Source organism: Pituophis catenifer, unplaced genomic scaffold, assembly GCF_029215685.1.
Source record: "Pituophis catenifer annectens isolate HBS135680 unplaced genomic scaffold, rPitCat1.0.hap2 SCAF_4, whole genome shotgun sequence".
NCBI lineage: Eukaryota > Metazoa > Chordata > Lepidosauria > Squamata > Colubridae > Pituophis > Pituophis catenifer.
This window is the reverse complement of record NW_027256884.1, coordinates 100,812,462-100,840,220: the sequence shown is the minus strand read 5'-3', so window position 1 is coordinate 100,840,220 and position 27,759 is coordinate 100,812,462. Positions and strand designations below refer to the sequence as shown.

General features: G+C 37.6%; 1 protein-coding gene across 1 annotated transcript in view; it reads right to left on the bottom strand.

The window, feature by feature from the left end:
- The window catches only part of GRAMD1C (GRAM domain containing 1C), a 59,445-nt gene extending 32,406 nt beyond the window's left edge, over positions 1 to 27,039 (bottom strand). Inside the window, exons 1-5 of the mRNA XM_070943649.1 lie at positions 26,994 to 27,039; positions 25,973 to 26,160; positions 5,884 to 5,968; positions 2,038 to 2,141; positions 1,539 to 1,634 (exon numbers count right to left, since the gene is read on the bottom strand). Coding sequence (XP_070799750.1) covers positions 1,539 to 1,634; positions 2,038 to 2,141; positions 5,884 to 5,968; positions 25,973 to 26,160; positions 26,994 to 27,039 — 519 coding nt within the window. The remainder of the gene's footprint in view (positions 1 to 1,538; positions 1,635 to 2,037; positions 2,142 to 5,883; positions 5,969 to 25,972; positions 26,161 to 26,993) is intronic.
- Positions 27,040 to 27,759: the final 720 nt, after the last annotated feature.

Here is a 27,759-nt window from a genome sequence, read left to right as displayed (position 1 = left end):
ATAGACAGATAGACTGACAGACGGATGGACAGGACAGGATAGATAGATAGATAGATAGATAGATAGATAGATAGATAGATAGATAGATAGATAGATAGATATAGATATAGATATAGATATAGATATAGATATAGATAAGTTCTAAGATCATTTGCAATTATTACTATTATTATTAACCAATTTATTTGCGGCCCATTGCACGGCAATGCTAAATAATAGTATTTTAAAATTCAAAATTTTCCTTTCCAAGTACAACATAATAAAGCATTTTTGGCTCTTATATCCCCATGCCCATTCACATATTCTACAGTAAAAGCCTAGATACATTCCTGATTGACAGAGGAAGAGCCTCAACACAAAGTACGCATTGATACATTCCCAAACATTACTTTATCCTTCCTCCTTCTACTTTCCCCAAAGCAACAACCCTCTTAGATGGGTTGAGCTGAGAGAGAGACTGGCCCAAGGTCACCCAGCTGACTTTCATGCCTAAATCAGGACTCGAATTCACAGTCTCCTGCTTTCTTAATAGCACACCAAACTGGTTTTCTTTAGTTTAGTTTGGGACAATCTTCTTTAGACTCCTAGACATATAGACTAGAACATCCTTCATCAGGCATATACCAGTAGTACAGGTAGTCGTCGACTTACAGCAGTTCATTTAGTGACTGTTCAAAGTTACAATGGTTACAAACTGAAAAAAGTGACTTATGTTATGACCAATTTCACACTTATGACTGTTGCAGCATCCCCATAGTCATGTGATCAAAATTCAGATGCTTGGCAACTGGCTCCCATTTATGACGGTTGCAATGTCCCGGAATCATGTAGATCACCTTTTGAAACCTTCTGACAAGCAAAGTCAATGGGGAAGCCAGATTCACTTAACCACCATGCTACTAACTTAACATCTGCAGTGATTCACTTATCAACTGTGGTAAGAAAAGTGGTAAAATGAAGCAAAATTCACTTAACAACCATCTCACTTAGCAACAGAAAGGTTGAGCTCAATTGTGGTGATAAGTCGGGGACTACCTATAATGGCCATGTCAAATTAGTGTAATGGGAACTGTAAATCTATAACTTTGGAGGCATGATGAGAAAAAAAAGATTTGCTGTAGTGGTTAAGTCAGGTGACCATGATTGTAGTTCAGCTTTAGGCACAAAGACAGCTGGGATACCTTTGGCAACCCAGCCCAAAGAAGGAGACAATAGCAAGCTACTTCTGAAAATATTGCAAGAAAACTTCACAAACTAGTCTAGGCAGTCACTAGGAATCAACACTGACTCAAAGGCACATGCATACACACACTCAGAAGAAAAGCTAACTAACAAGAAAGACTGGCTTTGTACCAGAAGGAAGGAAGGAATGGAGGGAGGGAGGGAGGGAGGGAGGGAGGGAGGGAGGAAGGAAGGAAGGAAGGAAGGAAGGAAGGAAGGAAGGAAGGAAGGAAGGAAGGAAGGAAGGAAGGAAGGAAGGAATTGGCTGCCTCAAGAAATGTCTCCATTAAACAGAGGTACAAGTAAGAATACTGTACCTTCTCCCCTTCTGTAGCAATTTGGATAGCATTTGGAATAAGCCGAGCCGTCTTCTCTTTTGTCATGAAGGTTATGTCCTTCAAAGCGATAGAAATCTGAAATTTGAAATACACATAAAATAAGGCATCTAAAAGCTAAGGCTGAAACTACAGAAACAAAATACTAAAATGACTATAATTAAAGCAATAGTTTTCACATGATTTCATTTAATTCAGCATTACTACTCATATCAAAACCATTCCTTTAAAAATAATTGAAGGAGTAGAGTTAAAAACAACCTAAACAGATTGTGTTTCTTTTTTTTCCTTATGAAAACTGTACAAACTAAGATAGAAATCTTATCATAAAATGCAAACTTAAAATTCTTAGTGTGAAAATATACTATCTGTACCAATATTGTCAGTAAAGTGTATGAATGTGTATAGGTATTTATGTGTACATAAAAATATACACAATGTACTTTGGACACACACATTTCTTAAAGCACACATGCCTTACCATAGTTTCCCATCTGAAGATGTTACTGTAGAAACAGATCCAGTTTTCAGACAGATATAAGCGTCCTTGAAGAAGGATATCTTTTTGGAGGGCACAGGCATAATCTAAAGAAAAGCATTACATTTTTATAACATTTTAAAAGTGTAGCCAAGCAATTAAGTTCATCAATAATATTTTTATTCATTATTTATTTGTTGACTATTTTGTTAACTGATAAAACCATTCCTACATTACCTATATTTTATTTTGAACAGCTTCAAATACAGATCCCTGATCTTTACATGCATCTTAAAACAGACCTTGATGTTAGCTTAAAGTCAAGATTGCCTAGAGACAAAACTAATTTTGAATGGAGAGCCTATTACTCATTGGATATTATTATAATGTGCAATCTTCTCTCTCATATAACTAAGTTCAGGAGAAACTAGATTTTTTTTAAAGCAAATGATGAGTTTGTACTATAATTGACAATAATTCCAAAAAAGTGACTTCACTTAAATTTCTCACTCCTTCCTAACTACGTTTGTTAAATGATCTAATTTTCTCACCTTCTATCAGCTATGGCACTCTTAGACATGTGAGTCTAAATTATTATCAAAAGTAATAAACTAAGCTTTAGAGTTAAATTACCCCTCAAGAAAGCTCCCTAAATTTAACTATTATATTAATTTCAAGCACCTTTTCTCAGCTATATTAGAAAATACTATAAATATTAAGTAAGAGAGTTTTTAATTACAACTTTCAGCTTCTAAATTTTTGCTGTGTTATTGTTTGAGAAAATTAGTACTGTGAAACATGATTCAAAGGATAAAGCCAAAAGATTGAAATACACGGAATAAGACAAAGATGCACACCTGCTTGCATAATTTAATTACAGTATTTGTATGAAATGGTTGCAGATGTAGTGGCTGGGAACATGAGTGTGTGCATACTTTTGGATGCAAAAATATCATGTTGATTGAGATTTGGAATGGTTTGCAGTCAGTGATTATATCATATATTTAGGAGCATAAATCTATCAAAAACCAAAGTAGTTGTGTTTGACAGGGAAATGGAATGGATAACTGCAAATTATATATAAATGGTGAAAAACCAAGCAAGTAAATGAATGCATGTTTCTGAGAATATTTATTAAAGATGGAGAAATGCAAATGCTGTAGAAGCAGCATTAAAGGAAAACATTGGCCTACATTGCTGGGAATGTAATGGGAATGAGTTGCTGTGTAAAACAAAAAGAGAAAGAGAGAAAAGAGAAAGACTCTAGAATGAATTTGCACTGGATTGAATACAAATATGAGTAAACCATATGAAAATAATTCAAATAGTTTAGTTACATAGAGAAAATGAATGTGAGTCAAGTTATGAAACAAACGCATCAAGGAAGAATGATATACAGTACTAAGGTCAAGATAAAGAGAAAGATTTGGAAATTCATGATTGGATAGTGATGAAAAAAGAAAGATCAGCATCTTAAAGAAAATACAGCATGTAAAGCAATGTATAGATATGGTGGTTTTCAAGGGTGGAAAGATATGGAAAAGTATAATGAATAGTGTTGGTTTAGATTAGATGTATTCCTTCTTTTTTCTTATCTCATATCTTTAATTTCTTTGGTTGCTACCTCCTATTTGTTTTGTACATGTTGCACAATGTCTTTAACCCAAAAGAGAACAGCATGATGAAAGTGTGTATGCGTATATGTATCTCTTATGGTAGGCAGAATCTGTGTTTGGCTTCTACATTTTAAAAGTTCTAAAGTGGCATGTTAATCCAACTGTGTTAGTATTGCTAGTTAAAAAATATCAGCTATAAAAGAATGTTTTCGGATACTATATTTGACATACTATAGTTACTGTTATAAATAAAACAGGACACCAAATCAGTGGTGGGTTTCAAAATTTTTTACTACCGGTTCTGTGGGTGTGGCTTGGTGAGCATGGCATGGCTTGGTGGGCGTGGCTTGGTGGGCGTGTAAGGGGAAAGATACTATAAAATCACCATTCCCTCCCCAATCCAGGGGAAGGTTACTGTAAAATCCCCATTTCCTCCCGATCAGCTGGGACCTGGGAGGCAGAGAATAGATGGGGTCGGGGCCAGTCAGAATTTTTACTACTGGTTCTCCGAACTACTCAAAATTTCCTCTACCGGTTCTCCAGAACAAGTCAGAACCTGCTGAAACCCACCTCTGCATCAAACCTATTGTGAGTTTTAAGATTCAGAGTCAGAGTTTTAACAAGTTGTGAGTCCAGAATCATAACCCCTGTCTCCTTTTACCTGGGAGCTACACAGGTTTCATATTCTTTCTATGCTATAAGAGTCTCTATCAAAAAAGAAATTATTTCTGACCATTACACAAGTGTTACGAGGAAGGACTGACTTCAGGGAGTCCTGAATTTTTCTTCTTGTTTCTAAAATGTCCACAGCTCTTTTTGTTCTTGAAAATACTCCAGAAACATGAAAATACCGTAAATATTTACAAGTGCTAAGGAATTTCAGAATATATTTCTTTCTTTTTTAAAAAAAAATGACCTGCAATAACCTCAGACTTTGCATTACATGTTAAATGCCTAATGAGCATGGCTGTGAAACTAATTCAGATTCACAACACTCCAGACTGTCTGCTGTGTCTGGCAGACTGCATACATTCTCAAAACATATTCACTTATCTCAAATGTAGAATTTACATCATCCGAAGGGAGAGTGATATGCTTTGAATCATGTTTAAAGTCAGATTATATGAGCCTTTTTAACAAAAGGAATTCAAGTTGGGGTTTGTTTTTGTTTTAAAAACAAAAGAAACTCTGAACCCAAGGCTGAACATCATGGAATTCAACATTTCTCCACAGCCATAGAATTAGCTGATTGGCATTTGTAAGGGAGGAAGGGAAAACTAGATACAGTGGAACCAGGGATACAACCGTTTCAAGAGTTATTTTTAAAGAAATATAGAAAGATTTGGTTAGGAATCTGCAATTAATCATTTGATTTATTTTGATTGTATCCACCCTAATTAATCTTTTATTGACTTTTGTCTTTCCATCTCTATATTAATTGGTGGATAGACTACAGAGTATTATATTTTGAATTATGTTAATGAATATAGCTTTACAGACTTTAATAATTTTTCCTTGATAAACTTTAATTCTGTAAAATCTGAAATCAAACAATAAGCAGGTTGTAGTAGACTAGCACCATCATGTGGTCTTTGAATAACATTGCATATTATTTTAAATTTTGTGTGTTCTAAGTTAACAAGTTGTTGCCTCTCTGTGAATTAATCAGACCAGAAATGGGTTTTTTTGCCTTAATTTTGAATATCTGAATTATGATATTTATAAATAAGACATTTACATAATTGACTTTTTCTATTTCTTTTGATAATGGTTGATTTTTGTTGATTTTCTTTCTTGTAACATTGGATCATCTACCATATCTGGGGAAGAAATGGGCTAATATCCTTCTTTCATGCCTCAATTCTACAGGGTCAGAGGCAGAACTGTATAATTTCTTTTCCTTTTTAATTATAGTTCATACTAAAAAATATTTACATGTCAGGTCCAAAACCAAGAATGATACATGGTGATTCTTCCAAGCAGAGTTCAAAGTGACTATTCCACTATGTGCAGCTACAATATAATCTGTGATTATTGAGGAAGTGGAGCTATCTTCACCTTCTTTATCTCACACATAATACTTGGACTGAGTTGCCTCTTACTCCTCTGGAATGCATCCCCCACCTCCTGAGAATCACCTCCTTATTTCATTCCATCACATTACCTAAAATTTGTATTGGAAAGTTCAATTATATTTTACTGCCCTTCTACTGAATAATGTCATTTTTCTTACCTACTACGAGCCTTTCCAAATCAGGCAGGTGGGCAAATTGTTTCTTGAATTCTTCATTCCGATATTTATAAGTAGAACTTGAGATCTGCAAAAATAATGAACTTTAAGAACAAATCCAACTTTCCTTTGATTTACTAGAGACGATGCTACATTCAGAGTACTGCCAGGAAGGGTTATAGAAATTATTTTAGACTATCAGTTTTTTTAGTTGATAATTTAGTGTTTTCTATTATCTTCTATTTTTTGATTTATAGTACTGCTATTGAAAGATATAGATTTTTTTTTTCAAACATTGGTCCAGACTAAAAGACAATTAAGAGCATGTTATACATTCAAACACACATATGGAGGAAATAATCAATTTCCAATACTACAAGAAAGATTCTTTCAAATCAAAGGCTATTTTATTCTTTTAACAGACTGATTTGGCCATTTTTCTTTGTGGGAGGGGGGAAACCCAAGGCAATATAGATAAAAATAAAACATCTGGGGAGCTAGCATTACATATGTCCATATTTGTTATATCTTAATATTCCTATTGTATCTCACCTTAATCCTTTATAGCATTGTGTCTTTTTCCACTGAACTAGATAATACAAAACCTTTTTTTTAAAGTGCATTTAAATAAGCATATGCTTCTTTTAAGTAAAGAATACAGGTTATCCATTCTTATCTCAAGAAAAGATTGTGGAATGTGAAGTAGCTCAAATTATGTTTTTGTTTTCTTAGAGGCATGATATGCACCTTGAGAGTAATCCACAAGTTGATTTTTCCATGCACAATCATTTTTGGTAAAGAACCCATACAGAATGGAGGGACAAGGAAATAATTTTTAACACAACTGCTCAAACAATTAAAAGGCATCTTTCTCATCCCTAACTATGAGTGTTTCCATCCACCTCAAGAACACATAAATACAATTAAAATAATGTACAATTATATTCTCCCATTTTGTTACAACCATAGCCAAACAATAATGAAACCCCCCCTCCCCATATCTGCCCTCTTCATCATTTCTTCTGATCCTAATATAGTGCTAAACTTCCACTAATCGGAGAATGGAAAAATACAAGCCTCTGCAATTCTGCTTGGAAAATAGAAAATAGCATTGGAAGGGAAATCAGTATCAAGCAAACTGTCCCTGCTCTCACAGGCTTAATCTCACTTTCCTTAAGTATCAAGCAAACTGTCCCTGTTCTCACAGGTTTAATCTCATTTTCCTTCAGATAAAAAGAAAACCACAGAATGGTTTTCCAGAAACCAGGCTAAAGAAAACTCTGGGTAAATTTCTCTGACCTGACTACCTCAGAAGGCTCTGCTCTCCTCTCAAATATTCCAAATTGATATGTGCCAAAAGGAACAGCAACATTCAGAAAAATCTCATGGAGCATGTAAAACAGTGGTGGGTTTTACTTACCTTTGCTACTGGTTTGCATGCGCAGAAGCTTCTGCGCATGCACAGAGCGTATTTGATGATTTCCAGGCAGGTGGGCCCACCGCTGCTACTACTGGTTCTCCTGAACCAGTGCAAACCGGAAGCAACCCATCACTGATGTAAAATGGCACGCACACACACACACACACACAGACACAGACACACACACACACACACACACACACACACACACCATGCTCCCATTCACATAATAGTGGAAAACACAGCCATACATTTTTTTTGGCCAAAGTAGAAAAGTATCTGTTAACAAATTTAATACAGAAACAGCAATATGTAACTGGAATAACCTTTCTTTCAAGGTGTAAATCAATCTTTTTTAAACTTACTATAAGTGTGCCACTCTTTGAAAAGAGCATTAGTCACATGATTTAAAGCAGGTTTAATCAGTGGTGAAATCTAAAATTTGTTACTATCAGTTCTGTGGGCGTGGCTTGGGGGGTAATGTGACTGGGTGGGCGTGACCGTTTTTTTTTTTTTTTTACTTTTAAAATCATTTTTTCTACAACCTCTTTGGCGAAGAGGTTGTTAAAAAATGCTTTTAAAAGGCTCTGACGATCTCAGGTGAGTTGCCTGATCGGCAGAGGCTTTTTTTCTTTTAAAAGCCTCTGCCGATCAGGCAACTCAGCTGGGATCGTCAGAGGCTTTTAAAAGCATTTTTTCTATAACCTCTTCAGCCAAAGAAGTTGTAGAAAAAATGCTTTTAAAAGCCTCTGATGATCCCAGCTGAGCCGCGCGATCATCAGAGGGTTTTTTTTTTACTTTTAAAAGCATTTTTTCTGCCGTAGAGGTTGTAGAAAAAAATGCTTTTAAAAATTAAGAAAAAGCCTCTAATGATCGCATGGCTCAGCTGGGCATGGGGGGGGCAGGGATTTTTGCTACCGGTTCTCCGAACCACCCGTCTCCATCGCTACCGGATTGGGTGATCCTGTCCGAACCGGGAGCATTTCACCCCTGGGTTTAATGCTCCTCCAGAAAAATACTAGACACAGATTTATAAGGAGCCTGAATAATTAAGCTGCCCATAGAAGTCCTGTGGTGAGATGGGCGGCAAATAAATTTAATAACAAATAATATCTACTGCGTTTCCCTGAAAATAAGACACTGTCTTATATTTTTTTGAACCCTGAAATAAGCACTTGGCCTTATTGCCATGCACTCAAAAGTCCAATTGGGCTTATTATCAGGGGATGTCTTATTTTGGGGAAAACAGGGTATATGGTTCTTTGTGAAGCCAGTATATATGTATCACATTTGTATAGTTGCCCTCTTCACATAATGACACTATCTTTTATATAGCCTGCCCAAAATAATTTTAAATAGCTATGCCAAGTGATTTGAGGGCACGTCAGCAACATCAAAAAGAGGTCAGTGTTTCCAGCATCGTAAATGAGGTGTTTCAGGATATTCCGAAAACAAGAGTTGTGCTGAATAAACAGGAATGGCTAAAGATCAGTCCACATGCTGGCTGTAAATGAGACATGTATTCCATACATTCATGGAATCCAAGTGTGGTGCAGAGTCTTTGTGAGATACTTGGAGAAAGGTCTTGCTCAATGATCTGGAAACAGTTTGATCCTGTTGAACCTTAAGGAAGTGTACAGAGTCCTCAGTGCTGTCAATGCAACCACCTTTCAATCGGGCCTTTGTTCCTCATGTTTGGTAAAATCTTCCAGGACAGTGAACAGCAGGGTTAATGCAGTGATAAATTCCTCACTGCAAGAGGAGACATTCCCAGCACCTTTTAAGGAGGCCCTGATTTGCCCTCTCCTAAAAAAAATGATTCCACCTGCCTGGACAATTTTTGTCCATTCACCCATCTTTCCTTTTTAGGGAAGGTGATAGAAAAGGTCGTTGCTTAGCAGCTTCAGATGATCCTGGGTGAAACAGATTTCCTAAACCATTTTCAGTCAGGTTTCAGGCCCAGTTATGGGACAAATCATCCATTGGTTGCACTTATGGATAATCTCTGGCAAGGGCAGAATGGTAGTAGTACAGCCATCCTGGCTCTCCTTGACCTCTCAGCAGCCTTCCATACTATTGATCATGATAACCTTTGTGGCCAGCTGAATTTAGAGCTGGGTGGCACAGTTCTGCACTGGTTTAGCTTCTTTCTCCAAGGCCGCTCCAAATCAGTACCGATAGGGAGTAAGAGATCCAGCCCTCGGCCAGGCTCTTATGGCATACTGCAGGACTCAGTACACGCTCCACTCCTGTTTAACTACACGAAGTCGCTGGGTAAGATCATCCATCACCATGGGTTGAGATGTCATCAATATACTGATTTCAACTTTACATCTCCACATGTGGTGATCCGAGCGATGCTGTCGGTACCCTCTTACAGTGTCTGGAACCTGTAGGGGCTGGATGGAGGGCAATGGACTACGACTGAACCCTGGCAAGTCTGAGGGGCTTTGGGTGCATAGAGCTTCAAGATCCAGCTTTGGATATCTTTAGTTCTGGACAGGTCCAGTTCGTATTTTAGGGACTGTTCTGGATTTGTGACTTCTGCTGTAAGAACAGGTGATGGTAATGACTAAGAGATCCTTTGCACACCTTTGGTTTGGGCATCGCTGTGGCCTTTCCTGGCTCAGAACTCCCTTGTCTCAGTCACTCAAGTCCTAGTCGTCTCTGATCTGGATTACTGCAATGCACTTTACATGGCGCACCCCTTAAAATGCATTAGAAAGCTTCAACTGATACAAAGTGCAGCAGCATGAGCAGTCTTTGGGGCCCATAGAATGACAACACTGCTTCACAAGCTGCATTGGCTGCCAGTTTGCTTCCCAGTGCAATTCAAGGTATTGGTCATGACCTTTAAATCCCTCCATGGCATAGCTCCAGAATACTTGACGAACCGTCTCATCCCACTAAGGCAAGCCTGCCCTACTCATGCCAGCAGAGAAGGTCTGTTGAAGATCCCATCATTCAAGAAACTCCAACTGGCAGAATTGAGGAGAAGAGTCTTTGCTGTTGTAGTGCTGGTCCAGGATAAGGTTTGCCGCCCTCCTCCTATCCTCCTGCAAAGACCTCAAGACCTGGTTCTGCTGTTTGGCCTAGGGATCCAGTAAGAGAATACCACACTGGATGTGGCTGCTGGACTAATTAGCTGATCCCATCCCCCACCCCATGCTTTCTACCCTCCCTCTTCCCATCTTTTAATTCATATTATTGTGTTTTCATTGTTTATTTATTTTTTGTTTCGTTGCTTTGTTATCGTTATATTTACATTTTTTATCTTTTTCCCCCGTTTTCCTGTTGTAAGTTGCCTAGAGTAGCCCCACAGCGAAATGAGCGGCAAGTAAATTTAACAAATAAATAAATAATAAATTCCAAATAAAGATTACCGGTGATTAGGTTTCTTTGTTTCATGATTTGTAGAATCCATGGATCAACTGAGCCTTGACTCAGTGATCTAACTGCTGTGAAGAGTCATAAGGTAAGGCATTCCTGTACTTTCTGTGCCGTGCATATATATAACAAACGTCAATATAAATAGTTTATACTTACCTATTAACCTTTGTGTCTTACTAGATGATATAAGAAAATAAAGCCTTACTAACACTAGAATAAAGTCTGAAGGTTGTCTGAAGTTGTTTGAAGGTTGAATCATTGCAATTGGACTAATTTTTTGTTGTTAGTTTAAGAGAAGTTTCACTGCCCATCCAGGCAGCTTCCTCAGTCAGAGCAAGGCAGTTAGGCAGAGAGTCGTTGGAATGTACGAACTCTACCTGGATGATTGAGAATTGAGGTTGGTGTGGCAGGAATTGGTACATCCCAAAAACTTCTGCCTAACTGTCGTGCTCTGACTGGGAAAGCTGCCTGGAAGCGCAGTGAAACGTCTCTTAAAATAACAACAAAAATTAGTTCAGTTGCAATGATTCAACCTTCAAAGAACCTTCAGACAACCCTACCTGGATGATTGTGTATCTTCATCGACACTAGAATAAAGTCTTCTGTAGACGACATTCTGTGGAGAGTTATAGGGAATGCGGAGGAAGGGGGTAAGGATACTAAATGTGACACATCACATTGTTTCCTGACTTGGCCATCATCTTAGTGATTCATATTTAGTTTATAACAATAGTACAATTAATTTCTTACCAACATAATTATTGAACATTATGGATGGTTCATGCACTTGGTGGCTCATAAACTTTATAATATTTGCTATCAGTATGAAGATTCTGGGATTGGTAGAAAAGAAGAGTTTTCCTGAACTATGTATCCCACAATTTATTCTACTTTCATTTCAGATTTTCCAGTTTAGTGTTTCTATTAAGATTGTGCATGCTTATTCCTTGCTTTAGCAACATCATGATTTAGACATTGGGTGGAGGGGTGCTATTTGCTTTGCATTAATATTTTAATATATTTTACTCTTAAGTGTATACTTTAAATTGAATTGCTAATTTCCTTACTGGAATTTGGTGCATTTTGGTTGGGGTGCAAAGAAATCACTTGCTTATTTTGAATGTATGTGATATGTGTGTGCTGGTCTCAGATCCTTAAGATCAGTCACTCTTTGTAAACTACTAGCTATGGACTAATTAACATTGCTTGGGTTCTCTCTAGTTTATTACTTTTTTGATGGCTATTTTGCCAGAACACTAAAAAACATTGGGGAATATGATCTTCTCTCTTTTCAGTTTTTCTACTGACAATATTCCTTTGGTTTAGCCATCATATGTGGCAGGGATCCTCAAACCTTTTAATCAAGCGGCCAATTCATGGTCCCTCAGACTGTTGGGGGCCCGGATTATAGTTTGAAAGACTGTTTCCAAGGGTGCTTGTCTGCACATTAGTCTCATGGCTGTTTCAGCCTTCTGGACCCGGCTCCTTAGGGCAGAGCCAGCTCTGGGCGCTAGATTGACCCCCTGCAAAGCCCCCTTCTGCCGAGGAGCCTGGCCGAGACCTCACCTGCTGCCTGCTGAGGTGCCCTGACTGCCAGTGATGGGATGGGGTCCTTCAGGCACTTAGCTTGGCCACCTGTTTAGGAGCTCCAGCCGCTCCCTCCGGGTGCCTTGTCAGAGCTGCCCTGGGGTTTTGCCTGCGCCAACGTTGCTTGCTTGGAGGGGAGTGAGGGGGTCGGTTAGAGGAGTGCGGGCTGGATAAATTGCTTCAGCGGGCCATAGTTTGAGGAGCCCTGATATATGGTATGAGCAATGTGTATATTTCCTTGCTGCGCCTAAGTAGAGGAATACTTTATACAAACAATCAAATGTTCCCAACTTTCTGGGAACGCTACCCAAATACTATGGTTCTAAACCACAGTTTTTGCCACAGTTCACCTCAGACTACCTCCTTCACCATAATTTCTTTCATCTCTAGCACTCTGGACAAAAATCAGGATGGTATGTAAAAGGCATAGAGAATAGCTTTGAAGGAAAGGAAGAAGAGATGATAAAAGATCAAGGAGCTCAGGCCAAGGAAATAATGTGAACACAGCAAACATCTCAGGAACTGAGAAAGGGAAAGCACATGCTTTCTTAAGCTGCTTTGCCTTGTTGTGCTAAGATGCTCCAATCATGTTTCTTTCAATTCTCACCATTAATTAATCTGGTGAGGGTTGGAACCCAATGACAACCGGAGGACAATCTGTTTGTTGCATTTCGTATATTGAACTGACTTGTAACATCCAATTTCTTCCCAATCACTACTGGAAAAGTGTTTCAAGAGTTCGGTCTGGATGCTTTACTTACAGTAATTTTCCATGACTCTTCATTTCCCCAGAGTTGCTCTGGGAAGAGCAGTCTCTTAAGCAGAAGGTATTCTTCCTGTGGGGCACTGGCAGACAGAGGTCTGGACATTAGTGAGATTTGGTCTCCGTCTATAGCCCAGCCTCACTCTTACTTGTAGAGACTGGAGGAGAAAGATTTTGAAATATTTCAGATTAACTATGTACCAATTGGACAAGCAAGAATGTGACCTGGGAAAACAATGCTCAATTGAATCAGATACTTCTGTGTAATTAATTATTTTTCTAAAATGCAGATCAACAGATTAGTAATGTAGAAATATCATTCTTCACCCAGAGAAGCAAAATAATTGATGTTGAATTGTAAGATATGGACATCAGATGTTGAATAATATGAAGACAAATAAAAAGGGGTTATATATGTGTAATAATAAAGGAGAATGGAACATTCCTTCTGTTTTAATATTAGTATTAATATTTTTTCTTATTAAGACCCTTACCTGTAGTCCTGTGCTAAATGTCCCCAAAACATCCTAGTAATTCTGGGAAATGGTTATTTTCAGTAGCTGCATCCAAATTTACTAATCCTCTCAGGGCAGAAACCTACTGTGCAAATGTGTTAATAGTGTGGCTGCATAGTAAATTCCTCCTACTGTATAGTAAATAAGACTAGTAAGTAAGTAAGACTTAAGTCGGGAGAAACCTTTTTGGCTTAGTTTCTTGGAATTCTTTTTTAATGGCCCTCAATTTATATGGCTTATTTTTATAGATTTTTTTTCGTAAAATCATACAATTGGAAAGGGCCAGAGAAGTCATCTAGTTCAACTCACTTTCAGTGTGAGATCTGGTACAGCTTATCTGACAAAAGACCATCCTGCTTCTGTTGAAGACATCTAGTGAACAACTCATCACATCTGTGGCAAGTAGGTTCCATTGGTTGACAATGTACATAGTCAGGATGTCTCTTCTGAACTTTCTCTTTGTAGTTGTAACTCAATGGTTTTGATCTTGTTCTCTGAGGCAATAGAGAATACCTTTATTCACTCAGATATATCAAATAACTTGAAGAGTTAAATCTCTCCGTAGGCATCTTTTCTGTACACAGATTGTCTATTCTTCTCAGTGCTTGGTTTCAGGCCCTCTTCTGAATTTACTCCAATTTGATACTGTCCTTTTAGCTGTGGTGCCTAGGACTGGATGCAATACTATACTCCAAAGGGATCTGAACAAGGCAAAATTTACTGCAAAAATTACTTCCTGTGATCTGGATCCTATGTTCTTGTTATTGAATTCCAAAATAATATTTGCCTTTTTAGTAATTCTATCATACTCTCTCTCACACATATACCTTACATATTTCCTATTAATATGTGAAACTTAACATTTCTCCTATTGAATTCCATCCTATTCATTTAAGTCCACTGCTCAGGCCAGCCTTGATTTTTTTTTCAACATTATATTTTGCATCTAATATATGAGCCTTTCAATTTTACATGATCTGCAAATCTAAAAAAAAACAACATGAAAAGCACAGGACCCAGGGCAGAGAGTTGTGATGATCCACTTAATAATTCCTTCCAAGTTGAAGTAGAGCCCCTAGTGAATCAAGTGTGATTCTATCTAACAGTAGTGTAATATTTTATTATTTTCTTAGCAAAAATATAAGGCACTCTGTTGAAGGTTTGGCTAAAGATCAGATATACTGTGTCTATTTATTATACTATTGTTACTTTCTTCGGTAAATTCTTAGATATCTTGAAGTCTCTCAGGTTATAAAATCAGCTCAAGAAGGAGAAGATTGCAATGATTTACCAAAAAAAAAAAAAAACCCAATAAAGATGATTGGGAGACTGGAGGCCAAAGCACATGAAGAATGGTAGCAGGAATTGGGTATGTCTAGTCCTATGAAGAGAAGGACTAGGGGTAACATGATAGCAATCTTCCAATATCTAAGGGGCTGCCATAAAAAAGAGGGATCAATCTATTCTTCAAAGCACCTAGAGGCAGGACAAGAAGCAATAGTGGAAGTTGATCAAGGAGAGATTCAACTTAGAATTAAGGCATAATTTTTGAAACAAGACAGCTGAGGTCATAATGATGAAAGGAAAATTGCCCCAGAGGTTCTGTCCATTTTGAGCAGGAGTAAGACATCACAAACCTTGCAAAAAAGGGAACTTTTACTCATCTCACCCCTTTCTTTGCCATCCCTTAGGTGCCTAGTGGATCAGTGACAACATTTCAAATTTCCAAGCACCCCATTTTATGTATCCCAGTTTCCTCTCAACTACTTAGTATTCCACATTCTTCCAATAATCTATTCCCATTGTGCTACTTTGAATACATTACTCTTGATTGAAGATTGGCCTTATAAAGAGAAACCCCAGTTGTTATAAATCATATAGAAAGCAAATAAGGGAATAATGCCTAGGGAATCTTCCTTGACAGAATTGAATAGTCTAGAACAGTATTTCTCAACCGTGGCAACTTTAAGGTGTAAGTTGCCAAAGTTGAAAAAAATTAAAATGGTTGAAAAATCTTGCTTGTTCGGCAAAAGGCAATAGAGCTGTGATGGCGAGCCTATGGCATGCGTGCCACAGGTGGCATGCAGAGCCATATCTGTGGGCATGCAAGTGTTGCCCTAGCGCAGCTCCAGTGCGCATGCACATGCCGGCCAGCTGATTTTCGGGCCTTCCGGGCCCACCGGAAGTCGGGAAATGGGCTGTTTCCAGCCTCGGGAGGGCCTCCGGGGGGGAATGCCGTTTTCACCCTCCCCAGGCTCCTAGAAAGGCTCTGGAGCCTGAGGAGGGTGAAAAAACAGGCCTACTAGGCCCACTGGGCCATCACGTCCCAAAAGCGGGGGAGCGCAGGCGGGTCATGCACGCATATGTGGGGAGTGGGGTCCATTGAATTATGGGTGTTGGCACATGCATGCGCGACCCCCTATGCTCCCCCTGCTTTTGGCACACAACGGCAAAAAGGTTAGCCATCACTGCAATAGAGTATCCTTATAAGTCTAACTAGCAGATACCCATAACAGGAGAAGTTCCCATTGCAATGAATATTATTGTACCTAGCCTTTGTAGAAATTAATCTTGGAGATAGTCTGAAAAAGCCTTCAATTAATAAAAGCCTTTTATTTCCATACAAGTTCCCACATAAAAGATTTAAATTAGCAAAATGACCCTTCTTTAAAACCCTTCAGAGATTTTCATCAGATAAAAGTTTCTCTTTTAGTTCCTTTTTGATACCCTGTTTCCCCCAAAATAAAACATCCCCTGATAATAAGCCCAATCAGGCTTTTGAGCGAATGGCAATAAGAGCAAGCGCTTATTTCAGGGTTCAAAAAATTATAAGACAAGGTCTTATTTTCGGGGAAGCACGGTATTTTAACCAAATATAGTATGAAAGGCAAAACACTTATGACTGCATGACTGTAACTTTGTTGCTTGTATCCTCACAATTTATATTGCTATTGATTGTTTCCTAGTATGATTTGATTGCTTATTTGTACCCTATGATTATCATTAAGTGTTGTACCTTATGATTCTTGACGAATGTATCTTGTTTTTTTATGTACACTGAGAGCATATGCAACAAAGACAAATTCCTTGTGTATCCAATCACACTTGGCCAATAAAGAATTCTATTCTATTCATTGTTTGTCTATTAGTGGAGGGATAAGCAGCTGATGGCTATGGAACTTAATTTGGACTCTAATTTTCAAAATGCGATCCATTCCTTATTGTAGTGCAAGATATCTGTTGCTTTAAGATACACATTCACACTGTGCTTCCTCATTCCTCCTCTACCTGGTGAGTAGATGTTTTGGCTCTTGGTTTTCTTTCAACCGGTCATATTCAGGTTCTGGATTTGACATAAAAAAATGTAGTGTTTAACACCGGTTTAATAGAGAATTGAATTCCATGGACTTTCCTGCTTTCTAATCTTCAGATACATTTCAGTACTCAAGGAGTTCACAGTGAATATAAATGAGCAGGCTAATCTAAAGAAGAATTCTGTCTTTATTGTGTAGCATGATGAAAATGTTAAAGGAGATGCCTCTAACTATTCAGAGCTATAGATTAGATTAAGAGATGAAATGTTGTCTGTGCTGTTGCCCCTCAGCAGAAGGATTTTCACTGCTATTGAGTTATATCACTTTCTACCCTTCTTTGAATCAGCAACACAGCACTGAAAGTTGCTGTCCCACCATCAATCTTTATTTGACTCTCTAGCCTCAATTCTTTGTCACTGCTAGTCACTTGACTTTTTTCCAAAGAAGGGGGTGACAAAGCCTAATCATTTTTTTAATTCTTGAGATGGTCTTTGGACAGTGTCAGGATAAGGGGGAAAAACACTAAGTTTGTCTCACTCATAGGCTGGGAAGAAGATGAAAGCAACAGCTAGAAAATGTTTCAAGACATGCATACAGTAGTGGCCAAAATTTGGAAACCTTTTGAGAAAAGTGTATTTTTGAGGTTTGATGGCTAATCACACCACTTTTTTGGGGGGGAGTTTCAAGATAATCATATTCCACTCCTGGAATGGGCCTGGGAATAGTCCAGGCCTTAACCCAATTGAAAATCTATGGAGCCGACTAAAGAAACTTGTTAGTCAGAAGCCACCCGGCAATAAAACCCAGTTAATAGAAACAATCATTCAATCTTGGTTTCACATTATAACAGCTGCAGAACTAAAAGACTTGGTTCACTCCATGGGAAGACGTTGTAAGGCCGTAATTTATGCTAAAGGTTACCCAACTAAGTATTAACTGCCGTGATAATTTTTGTATATCTTGTTTTTTCTATAGTGATAATTTTTGTATATCTCATTTTTGCTACATGTTTCATTTTTCTTCTTATACTATAACTGCTATTCTAATAGCAAATCCTTCATAAAAGTTATTGCATTACATTCTTGATTAAATTATCTTTCCATTGATACATAATTTTATGATACTACTCCAAAAAAAAAGTGGTGTTATTAGCTAGTTTTAGAAAATACACTTTTCCCAAAAGGTTTCCACAATTTTGGCCACTACTATATATGGTACTCAGGCACCAGCTGCATAATGGTAATGGTCTTTGATAAGATTATGGTTGGCTACAAGTTACTTAGCCCACAGCCAAAATGGCTAGCAAAGCTTTATCATTTCTTGCTACTAGGAGCAGGTTATTTAGAAAACCTCCAAATGTCACAAACCCTATATAATTGTTGATGTAAAGAGAAAAAAAATATTCCCAGCCTCTCTAGAAGTCTCTGGAGGCTGGGAACCTCCGAGGGGGTGGGAAAGGCTGTTTTCGCCCTCCCCAGATGCATACAGAGGATCTGGAGTCAGGTGAGAAAGAAAAACGGTCCTTCTCCACCCCCAACCCCAGGCCCTCCAGAGGCAGGAAATAGCCTGTTTCCCTACTTCTGGTGGGCCCAGAAGGTCTGAAAATCAGCTGGCCAACGTGCACATGCATGCGGGAGATGAGCTGGCGTGCCCATTGATATAGCTATGCGTGCCACCTGTGGCACAAGTGCCATAGGTTCACCATCAGGGCCCTATGCCAACTGAATGTGACAAGAGCACCACCCAAGTGTTTTGCATAATGACCGGTTGCTTAAGGGAAACATAAAAACAAGTTCTTCCAGATATGCAGGCAAACTTTGTCCAGCATCCCAAACCTACGATTTTCTTTGCATGATACAGAGATGAATAATCTCAAAATGCAGGTTCACATGTGACTCTCAGATGCCTTTAATGCAGAACCAAAACCCAATCTGTCCAGGTACTTTAGTTATTCAGCAAATTAAAAATGTAATAAATAAATTTGCACTTTACCCTAGCTATAAAATTATTAAACTCTTTTAGATATACTTGTATTTAATCACTTTTCACTTTTTTATGAAAGTGATAAAAGGTTTCTGAAAATAGCTTTTTAAACGTGATTCACCATGTCTTAACAAGCTAGTATTACACACAGTAGCACCATTTTTATGACGCAATCACAAATTTTAGAACCCACCCCTGGTAAAACGGATGAGTTTATGCCATTATCACTGGCAGAGAATGCTTCATAAGAGATGGATCAAAATAAAGTTCCTAACCTACTCTTCACTGCTCCATTTAAAGCTACATGAAAGTTTTCATTGACTAAAGCCATGATGGGAGGCAAAAATCAATATTCATGGGCCCATCTGATGCTAATTCCTTTTTCTATTTTTCTTCAATTCCTGGAATGCTGCCTACACAAAGGGACTTTGTGTATCTGTGAGAGAGGGAGCATGCACTAGTCCTAGAATGCTCCTTTATTCTTTAAAAAAGGGAGAGAAAACATTGCCCTCTCCATGTAATCTGATACTTTGCCAGTTCTCAGCATTTCTCAAATGAGGGGGGGGAAAGGGGGGGGATTGCCAGACAATTACCAAGTTCCTTAGAAGTCCTGGATATAAGAAGTCATATACGGTAGACAGATATTCTCTGATAATATATCTATAAAGTTGAGCTTGAAATCCAAGCTTTAAAATGTTCGTCTTTGCTCAGTTCCACACTGAGCAAAGACAAGGCTAGACTCCTGTTGACGTAATGAGGACAACCAGGCTGTTCTCTTAGCAACGAGAGAAGGGGTGGTTTGCACCTGCCTTCTGGGACGGTTTCATGACTTTTCAGTCTGGTTTAGAGCCCTCAGCTTTCCTGGATGACTTTCCTTAGTTCCCATTTTAAAACAAGGATGGCCACAATAGAGGAGAATGTTTGTAATTTGGGTTGAAATGTGGAGTTGCTAATGCTCTCCGAGTTTGATCATTTTCTTGCAGTGCACTGTTAATATTACCTAGTTTGGGTAATGAAACATCTGCAAGAAAACAACCAAGCTCAGAGAGCACAAAGGAGCCCTCAAGGATAGCCTCACCCTTCTGCTGCTCTACATCATTAGTTCTTTTCTAAAATTCTCACCTTTAAAATCCTATTATTAAATTAGGAAAAATAGCTGTCTAGCAATAACAGAATTAAAAAGCTTTTAAAGCGCAGAGTATTTATAGCAGATGACACTAAAATCTTACCTTCCCCAATTTTTAAACATCCAGAAAAGCTACATTTTAAACTGACTTCAAACTTGTGTATTTTCTATATAAATACAGTAGGCATGGAAAGTCCATATAAAATCTTCAATTGGTTTTTTTGCTTTCCCATCACCCACTGAGAATATTCAGGTGGAAAATGTCATGTTATCCCTAATAATAGATCACGATTTTGCAGTTTATTATCCCTAGTATTGAATCAAATACTATGAATCCAGATAAACATTTATAATTTAGATATTATAGATTGAATATTAAATGTCACAATTTCTCAGCTTTTGTCAATTATAGTGCATTAAAACACATAGTTTTAGATATTTATCAGACTCAAATTATCTAAAATATCCACATCCAAATATTGCCAAAAATGCTGTATTTTCCACCCCCATAAAAAATAATATTAAAGGCCTCCTCTAAAATATAAGAAACAAAACAACATACAACCAGCAGAGAGAACAAATAATCAACAATATTCATTATCACAATTAGTATACTCTCATAAAGACCCTGGTAAAAAAAAAAACCTTATTCAGAGTTGACACCAGAACATTAGTAAATTAGTAACTTGTTGGTAAGGTGAGTTTCTGATCCTAGTAAGCAGGCTCTATCCCATCCAATGTACTTCTAATGACCTGACAATAAGATGAATCCCCCTCCCTCATTTAAGAACAATGGCTGATAGAGTCATAAAATTTCACAGAACCTACCTTGAAAAGAGGAATATGTCTTCTAAAAGCAAATCAGCAACAAATCCAGGGAAGTGACACAGCAAATATCCCATTACAAATGCATTAGATACTGTATGTGCAGTGGTAGGCATGTCAGTGTTCTATTGGCATGCTAAGTACACAGAAGAGTTGGGAATATATTGTTCTTTTTTGTTTGCTTTTCACCGATTGACCAGAATTGCTTTATGGAACAGCTGGGCTTGCCATAAAACAACATACTGTTTATAGCATTAGGAACTGACTGCTTTTTATGTTTGAGAATATGCAGTCAAGAGATTAACATTCATAGGTTTGTTATGAATCAATTGTAAGAACATGCAGTAGTCAGCAGCTATTCACTTGGCAAACGTTACAGAAGCATCTAATTAACATCACGTAAAATGAAAGAAATTAACGGTTTGCTACAAGTAGACTGAATTCAAAAGTATTTTAAATGAGGAATGTTAGCACCTGATCTAAATCATGCTAGCTCATTTCCTTCAATCTGTTATTTTATTAGTAGTCTAGTCATCAGTCACGTTGTCAGGCAAGAAAGGGAATAGAAAAGAAATCATTCCTGATTATCCCTTGACATTTCTTTGGATCAACAGAAGGGTGGGGCAAGGGAGATGGGGAGCTAATCAACAGAGGGACGTGGTTTGGTGACTTATATGGAGACCAGAACTTTGCATTCTTGTTTCATGGTACTGATAATAACATGGACAAATTAAATACTTAGAAAAATAAGAAGCTGTTTGCAATGGAAAACATAAATATATAATTGGCTTTTAATAATTAAATTATCAAATGTATCTTTTATATTTTAGATAATCAAGAATAATGATATATCATAAATTTAGCCTCATCAACAAAGCACTTTAAAAAGCCATTCATAGTTTTAGACAAGATAAAACTCTCTAAGTAGCCTCAGAAATATAAACACACATATATACACACCAAGCAGAAGACAGTTGGCTTGTCACTTATTTCTCATGACTATTTCAAAACTCTCTTTTGAAAATTCATATCTGTTAGTAGGTTGGCAGCATTGTCTCTTTCTAATTTCTAATGGATTAAACCACAGTAAGTCTCCAAGGGAGCAATTAGAGTTTTATGGAAACCTTTAAAGACAGTCTGGCCTACCACTAGGACTTAATTAACAATTCTTGTTCTTCCTTTCCACACAGTTATATTGGATAGCTGAAAACAATGTTCTCTGCAGAATGTCTTCCTAGTATTCCATTCAAGAATCATCATTAGCAAACATGCAAAATTAAATAAATGTCTTATTATTAATTCTAAAATTCAAGTTGACTTCAAAATATATAGGCAATTTTTCTGAGTAAATACATTCAAAATTTTGAGAACTTGTCAGGGGTATCTCACAAAATGGCTACCACACAGTGGATGACTGGTCACAAAATATTTACTACTAAAAACTGTCTCCTCTATGATATGTGTATTCCACTATTTTTGCATACCTCTGATTTTCTGGACAAAGCATTATTGCAACCATTTTTATTTTCAAATTGAGCTGATATGTCCCATCAAGTGGATCTCATAGCATTTTAGCAAAATAAAAGTAATCTTTGAGACTAGTATATTGTAGCATGCCAGCTTCCAATGTATTCTTTTAAAAAATCTTTTAAAAATAACATTGCTAGGCAGGGAGCTTGGTTAACATTGGGGATGTACAGTATCTCCAAACCAGTGTTTCTTAACCTTAGCAATTCTAAGATGTGTGGACTTCAATTTTCAGAATTCCTCCAGCCAACCACCGAGAACTGTACATATATCTTGGAACTGCTGGGGTTGAGAAATACTACTCGAAACAATCCTAGGCCCATGACCACTACACTGCAATCCCATCTAGGAGATTGCTTTTATTTTAAAGAATACTGGTGGTTTCATTTGTACATGTTAGTCCAACATAACTTAATTAAAATGCCCACCTGCCAGGAAAAAAATGACTAAAGATGAAGAGCTTCCATAGATGGGCATTTCTATTAATTCTCTAGCATCATTATCTCAGAAGCCCAACAGTGCTCCCATACCTAAGGTTTGCTTACCTGTAGCTTGAATTCAGGAAATAAAATAGCTCTTACTGTTAGTCATCTAATTCCAGCCCAAGAACAACTGTGGGATGCTGAGAAACAAGCATGGGACTAAATCCCAAATTGCAGCTGATTCACTTCATCAACTCGGATAATTCACGTAACTACTGACTCAGATTTCCCATGCCCAGAGTATGATTAATAATTCAAAACTCTAATCAACAGATAGCTCAGATAATGCTTCTATGCTTGGAGCAGTTTGATGTTTGTACTGTTAGCACAAACAGATCCTGGGTATTGCATGGTTTACAAAAAAATACCTATTTTAAACTTGAGAGATTCTTGTCATCTTGCAAATGGAAATCATTTGGAACTTACATTTCAAACTAAACCTGACATATATATAATTACAAATTTTAAAAATATAAATATCAGGGCTAGGAAAATAGAATTGGAGTGCTGAATTAGGAAAGATTAACCTATTACCTGTTAATCATACATAAAATAATATAGTCTATTCTGTAATAATAGAAGTCTGTAAGAAGTTTCCAATTCCACCAAGTTTGATAAGTTTTAGTAAAAGATTTTTGTCAACAAATTTATAAATGCTTAAGTATATGAAACCTATTGAGTCACTTCTACCCAGTGCTTGTTAACATATTAAAGAACTCTAAAAGACTGTTGCATTCTGTGATAATCTATTTGTTATGGAAAGGCAGTGTAGCAGTATTGCCCCCATTTTCCCCTAGACATAACTTTCTTTTTTAGGGCTTAGATCTTTCCGGTCAAGATTTAGATTTTTCCATTTTATTTCTCACTAACTGCTTAGGCTGCTTTCAGTCCATCAGCTCTTACTTCGGCTTTTCTTTGCTTTACAAACTTGTGAAGTTCATAAAAGTGAGGATTGATCATAAGTTACTTTTTTATCACTATTGTAACTGCAAAATGGTTGTTAAATGAAGTAGTTGCTAAACAAGGACTATCTGCAAACCTATCCGACCCTGCTTAGGTACATGTGAAGGATCAGCTAAGAAAGGCTTATTCTGTCACTTATAACGCTTGCCAGCTGTTTGTCTGACACAAGATGGCATACCATGAAGTTTGTAATTTTTTGTCTCCTTCCAAACATGCAGGTATAGTCTATTCATGTTTTGTTAAATTTGAAACTGCCACTCTTGGAATTTTGGACAAATAGATTTCTCTTAACTTCTCAAATGGCTCTCCTTACCAAAATGTTCAGATTTGGATATCTATCCAATTCTTCTATCTCCAATTCATGGAGATTAACACGAATATGCCTACTTCTTTTAGAAATATCTATCTACTACTTTAGCAATTCCTTAAAACATTTGTTTCCTCTGTTCCAATGATTTCTTTAATTTGTTTGCTGCTTGAAAAATATTTAACGGTCTATTTTTATTTTTGTAGATACTGAATTGCATTTCAAAGCTTTAGTCTCCCAGAAGCTAAAGATGAAGTAGCAAATGACATGACATTGTGAAAGTGGGGAGGATCAAACTTGCTGCCTTTTAAGGGCTGAGCTTTTTAACCAAGAGGTGGTCTTAACCCTTGCTGAGATGTATGGTGTTGATTTCTTTCTTCAATTCTGCCAAAATGAAAAAAATCAGTATAATTTTGAAAGGGTTTGAGGAACAAAATATACATTTTAAGCATTGCACAGGCTTAAGGCAACCACTTTGCCCCTTAAAATCTTTTCTTTCCAACATAAAAAACCCCCTAATTTGTAAGCACCACTCAGTTCAAAGGGGTTTTAGGAGCCCGAACAGATCCTGGGGTCCATATCCTGCTAACTCATGTTCTGTTCTTCAATTTAACATTTCTTGCAATATAATCCTTGTCTCCATATGGCTTTGAGAGTGCTTAGCTTTTTTTCTCATTTGGCCACAAATTAAAATTACCTTAGTTTTTAAAGGCCCGTTAGTACCTTCTATTAATTATTAAGTAACCTTTCAGGGTTTTTAAATATGTTGTGAAATTTTATTTTAGTTTAAATAATCTCCAAAAATCTTGGCACGATACCATCTTAACCCTCTTTTTCAGTGGTTGTTTACTTGTATTTCATTGCCAGGGACATTTTGTTCTGAAGTCTCTGTATCAGTTGGCTATACTGTGTACCCAGGGGTCACCTGATCATGATTACCTATATAGAAATGAATCTCAATATCAAATAGTAGACAACTCAATAACGTGATTCTCCTTACTAGGATTATAGATATTTCAAAATTAAAACTCAGGTTCAGGGGAGTGGATCATTCTATCTACGATATCTAAATTTAAAAAGATAAAAATTAATAGATGCTAATACAAAGTAAGAAAAAGAAAAAAGATACAAAGAAGTAGCTTCCAATCTTTACAGCAATTAAAAGCACAATTATAAATTTATCTCTTGCAATGAGTGTATCATAGTGTTTTTAAGATTAAAGCCTCAGAATTAATGGATATTTTTTATTTATTTCAGGTACAAACTGTACAAATGTCCATAAATTCCAGTAACCCAGAATATAAGAATACCTATTCAGAACTTAATTCCAATTTCTAGTTTGCTAAAACGTGCAGCCCAAACATGTGGCCAATAGTGACAAGACAAGAAAGAGTCAGTTTGGTCTAGTGATTAAGGCACCAGGATAGAAACCAGGAGACTATGAGTTCTAGTTCTGCCTTAGACATCAAAACTGCCTGGACTACTGGGCAAGTCATTCTCTCTCAGCCCAACACTCCTCACATGGTTGTTGTTGTGGGGAAAATAATAAAGGTGGGATAAAAAAAATCTAAAATAAAAAAGCCACATTCAAGTCCAATATAAAACAACTAAAGTTAAGTTAGTAGGAAAACAACACCAAGTCTCCATTCTCTCTAGAATAGCCAATTTAAACAATGATTTCGTATAAAATATAACAGTGAAGTCATTCCTCAGTTACTCAACAAAGAGATAAACTAATACATTAAGTATTACTAAGTATACATTTTCTCCAAGGCAGAGGAAAAGATTGACTTAATTAAACAGCTGTAAAAAAAACACACATCCTTGAATAAGAAAACACTTCTCTAAAATGGGGGAGGGGTAGTGGGGGGAAGGAAAATTTGAACTTACCCAGAAGTTCCAATCTGTGTTCCAGTTATATGGAGATGTGGGCTGCATTTTCTCAGTGCAAACACTAAGATTCTCTTCTGAATCCACCAGTATTTGGCTGATGAGGCCATGATCTGCTTCATGAAGGGCCTGGTGAACAAGGAATATAACTGGTATTTTAAAAAGGCAAAGGTAAAAATCCAGAAGTCCTAAATAAAATGAGAGGATCAAAGAATAAGAAGTATTCCAGTCCCCCTACCTTAGAGCATTAAATGGATTTTTATCCTCCAGTTCAATGCATTTTATTATTCTTGTATATAATCAACAATCTACTAAGTTCTGTTTTTTCTGCAATTGGATTTTATCTTCAATTTTATTTTTTGGTGCACATTGAAAAGTTTTAATAGTTTATGGTATTATCAGTTTAATAGGTGAAATAACCACCTGGAGAAATATGTTTTATTAATAGACTCCATGTTATTTTGGACAATCCAAAGATAAAAGGGTGTGAGCATATCTACACACAAACAATAGGTAGAATCAAAATATTCTAAAATACACTATAGCCTTTACATTAAGAGTAGCGGACAACTACCACCTGGCAAAACCGCCGCCTCTTCGGCAAGGCAAGAAAGGCACCAGGAATTCTGCCCGTTCCCCAGATGACAGATGACAGATGACAGAAAATCTGCCCCTTTTGAAATATGTACCGTTTTCTTTCGTTTGTAATGCTACACGCTCAGAAGGGCGGGGGTGAATGAGAGTCCGACGGGACAAGGAAAGTTTGGGCGATCCTAGCCAGTGGCGGGCGGGAAAACAACTTTCCGCCTTTTTCTTTTAGGTCTCCGCCACTTTTTCAGCAACCGTCGCCGGGAGACGGAAAGGCAGCAGCGGACAGAGGGCGACTGAGAAGGCAGACTTGCCACCTGACATCCCCAAAGACCGTCAGTTGCTTTGATTGTACGCTAAACTTTCAATCCAGCTGCCCATAAAAAGATGGAGGGGGTATGTGAGGGGGGGGGGGGAATGCCGCGCCTCTTACCATGGAGAAGAGAAGGATGCGACCCGCAAGCGGATCCGAGCGCCATTCGCTCGCAACGCTTCTCTTCCCCGCAGCTTAAAGGGCCAGCAGCACCCAAGCAGAGCCACCACGCATGAGCTCTCTGGGCCGAAGACCAGCAGGGAGGCACAACTGCACAGAGAGATTCCGGGGCTCTGCTAGGGCTGCGTGACGCGTCCCCGGTGCCTGCCCCGGGCAAACGATCCGGAGAGAAGGTCCTGCGTGAGATGGGCGGCAGGCACATTTAATAAATATTGTCACCGAGTCTGAGCAGACCATAGAATTGAAATCAACCTGTAAGTTCTCCTTTTTTATTTTGAAAAAGCAAGGAACATAGGTGTACCTATTCTTATCCATACACAATTTTTTAAAAATATTCTTACTTGCTGTTTTTCTGTCTTTTTTTTTTTACTCATTTAGTAAATGAGTAAAATTAAAATTAATCCATCATTTTCAAGTGACTGTCCTTGGTGAAACATAACAAGGAAGAGTTGGGACTGCAGCAACGAGGCCGTATGATTTTCTTCAGCAACAGCATGGAAAAAGTTTCAGTTGCCTTCTTCCTGTATGCTTTTTTTGACTTTGCAATATTCTGAGTCAGGTTTCATTTATTAAAACATAAAAGTGAATTCAAGTTTCCAGTCCATGTTGCATACATCTAGTAGTGAACAATTTTTTGCATGTTACTAGGTTGTACAGCGGATTAAATTTTTCCTCAGACTTCACTTAAGCATAATTAACCAAACAA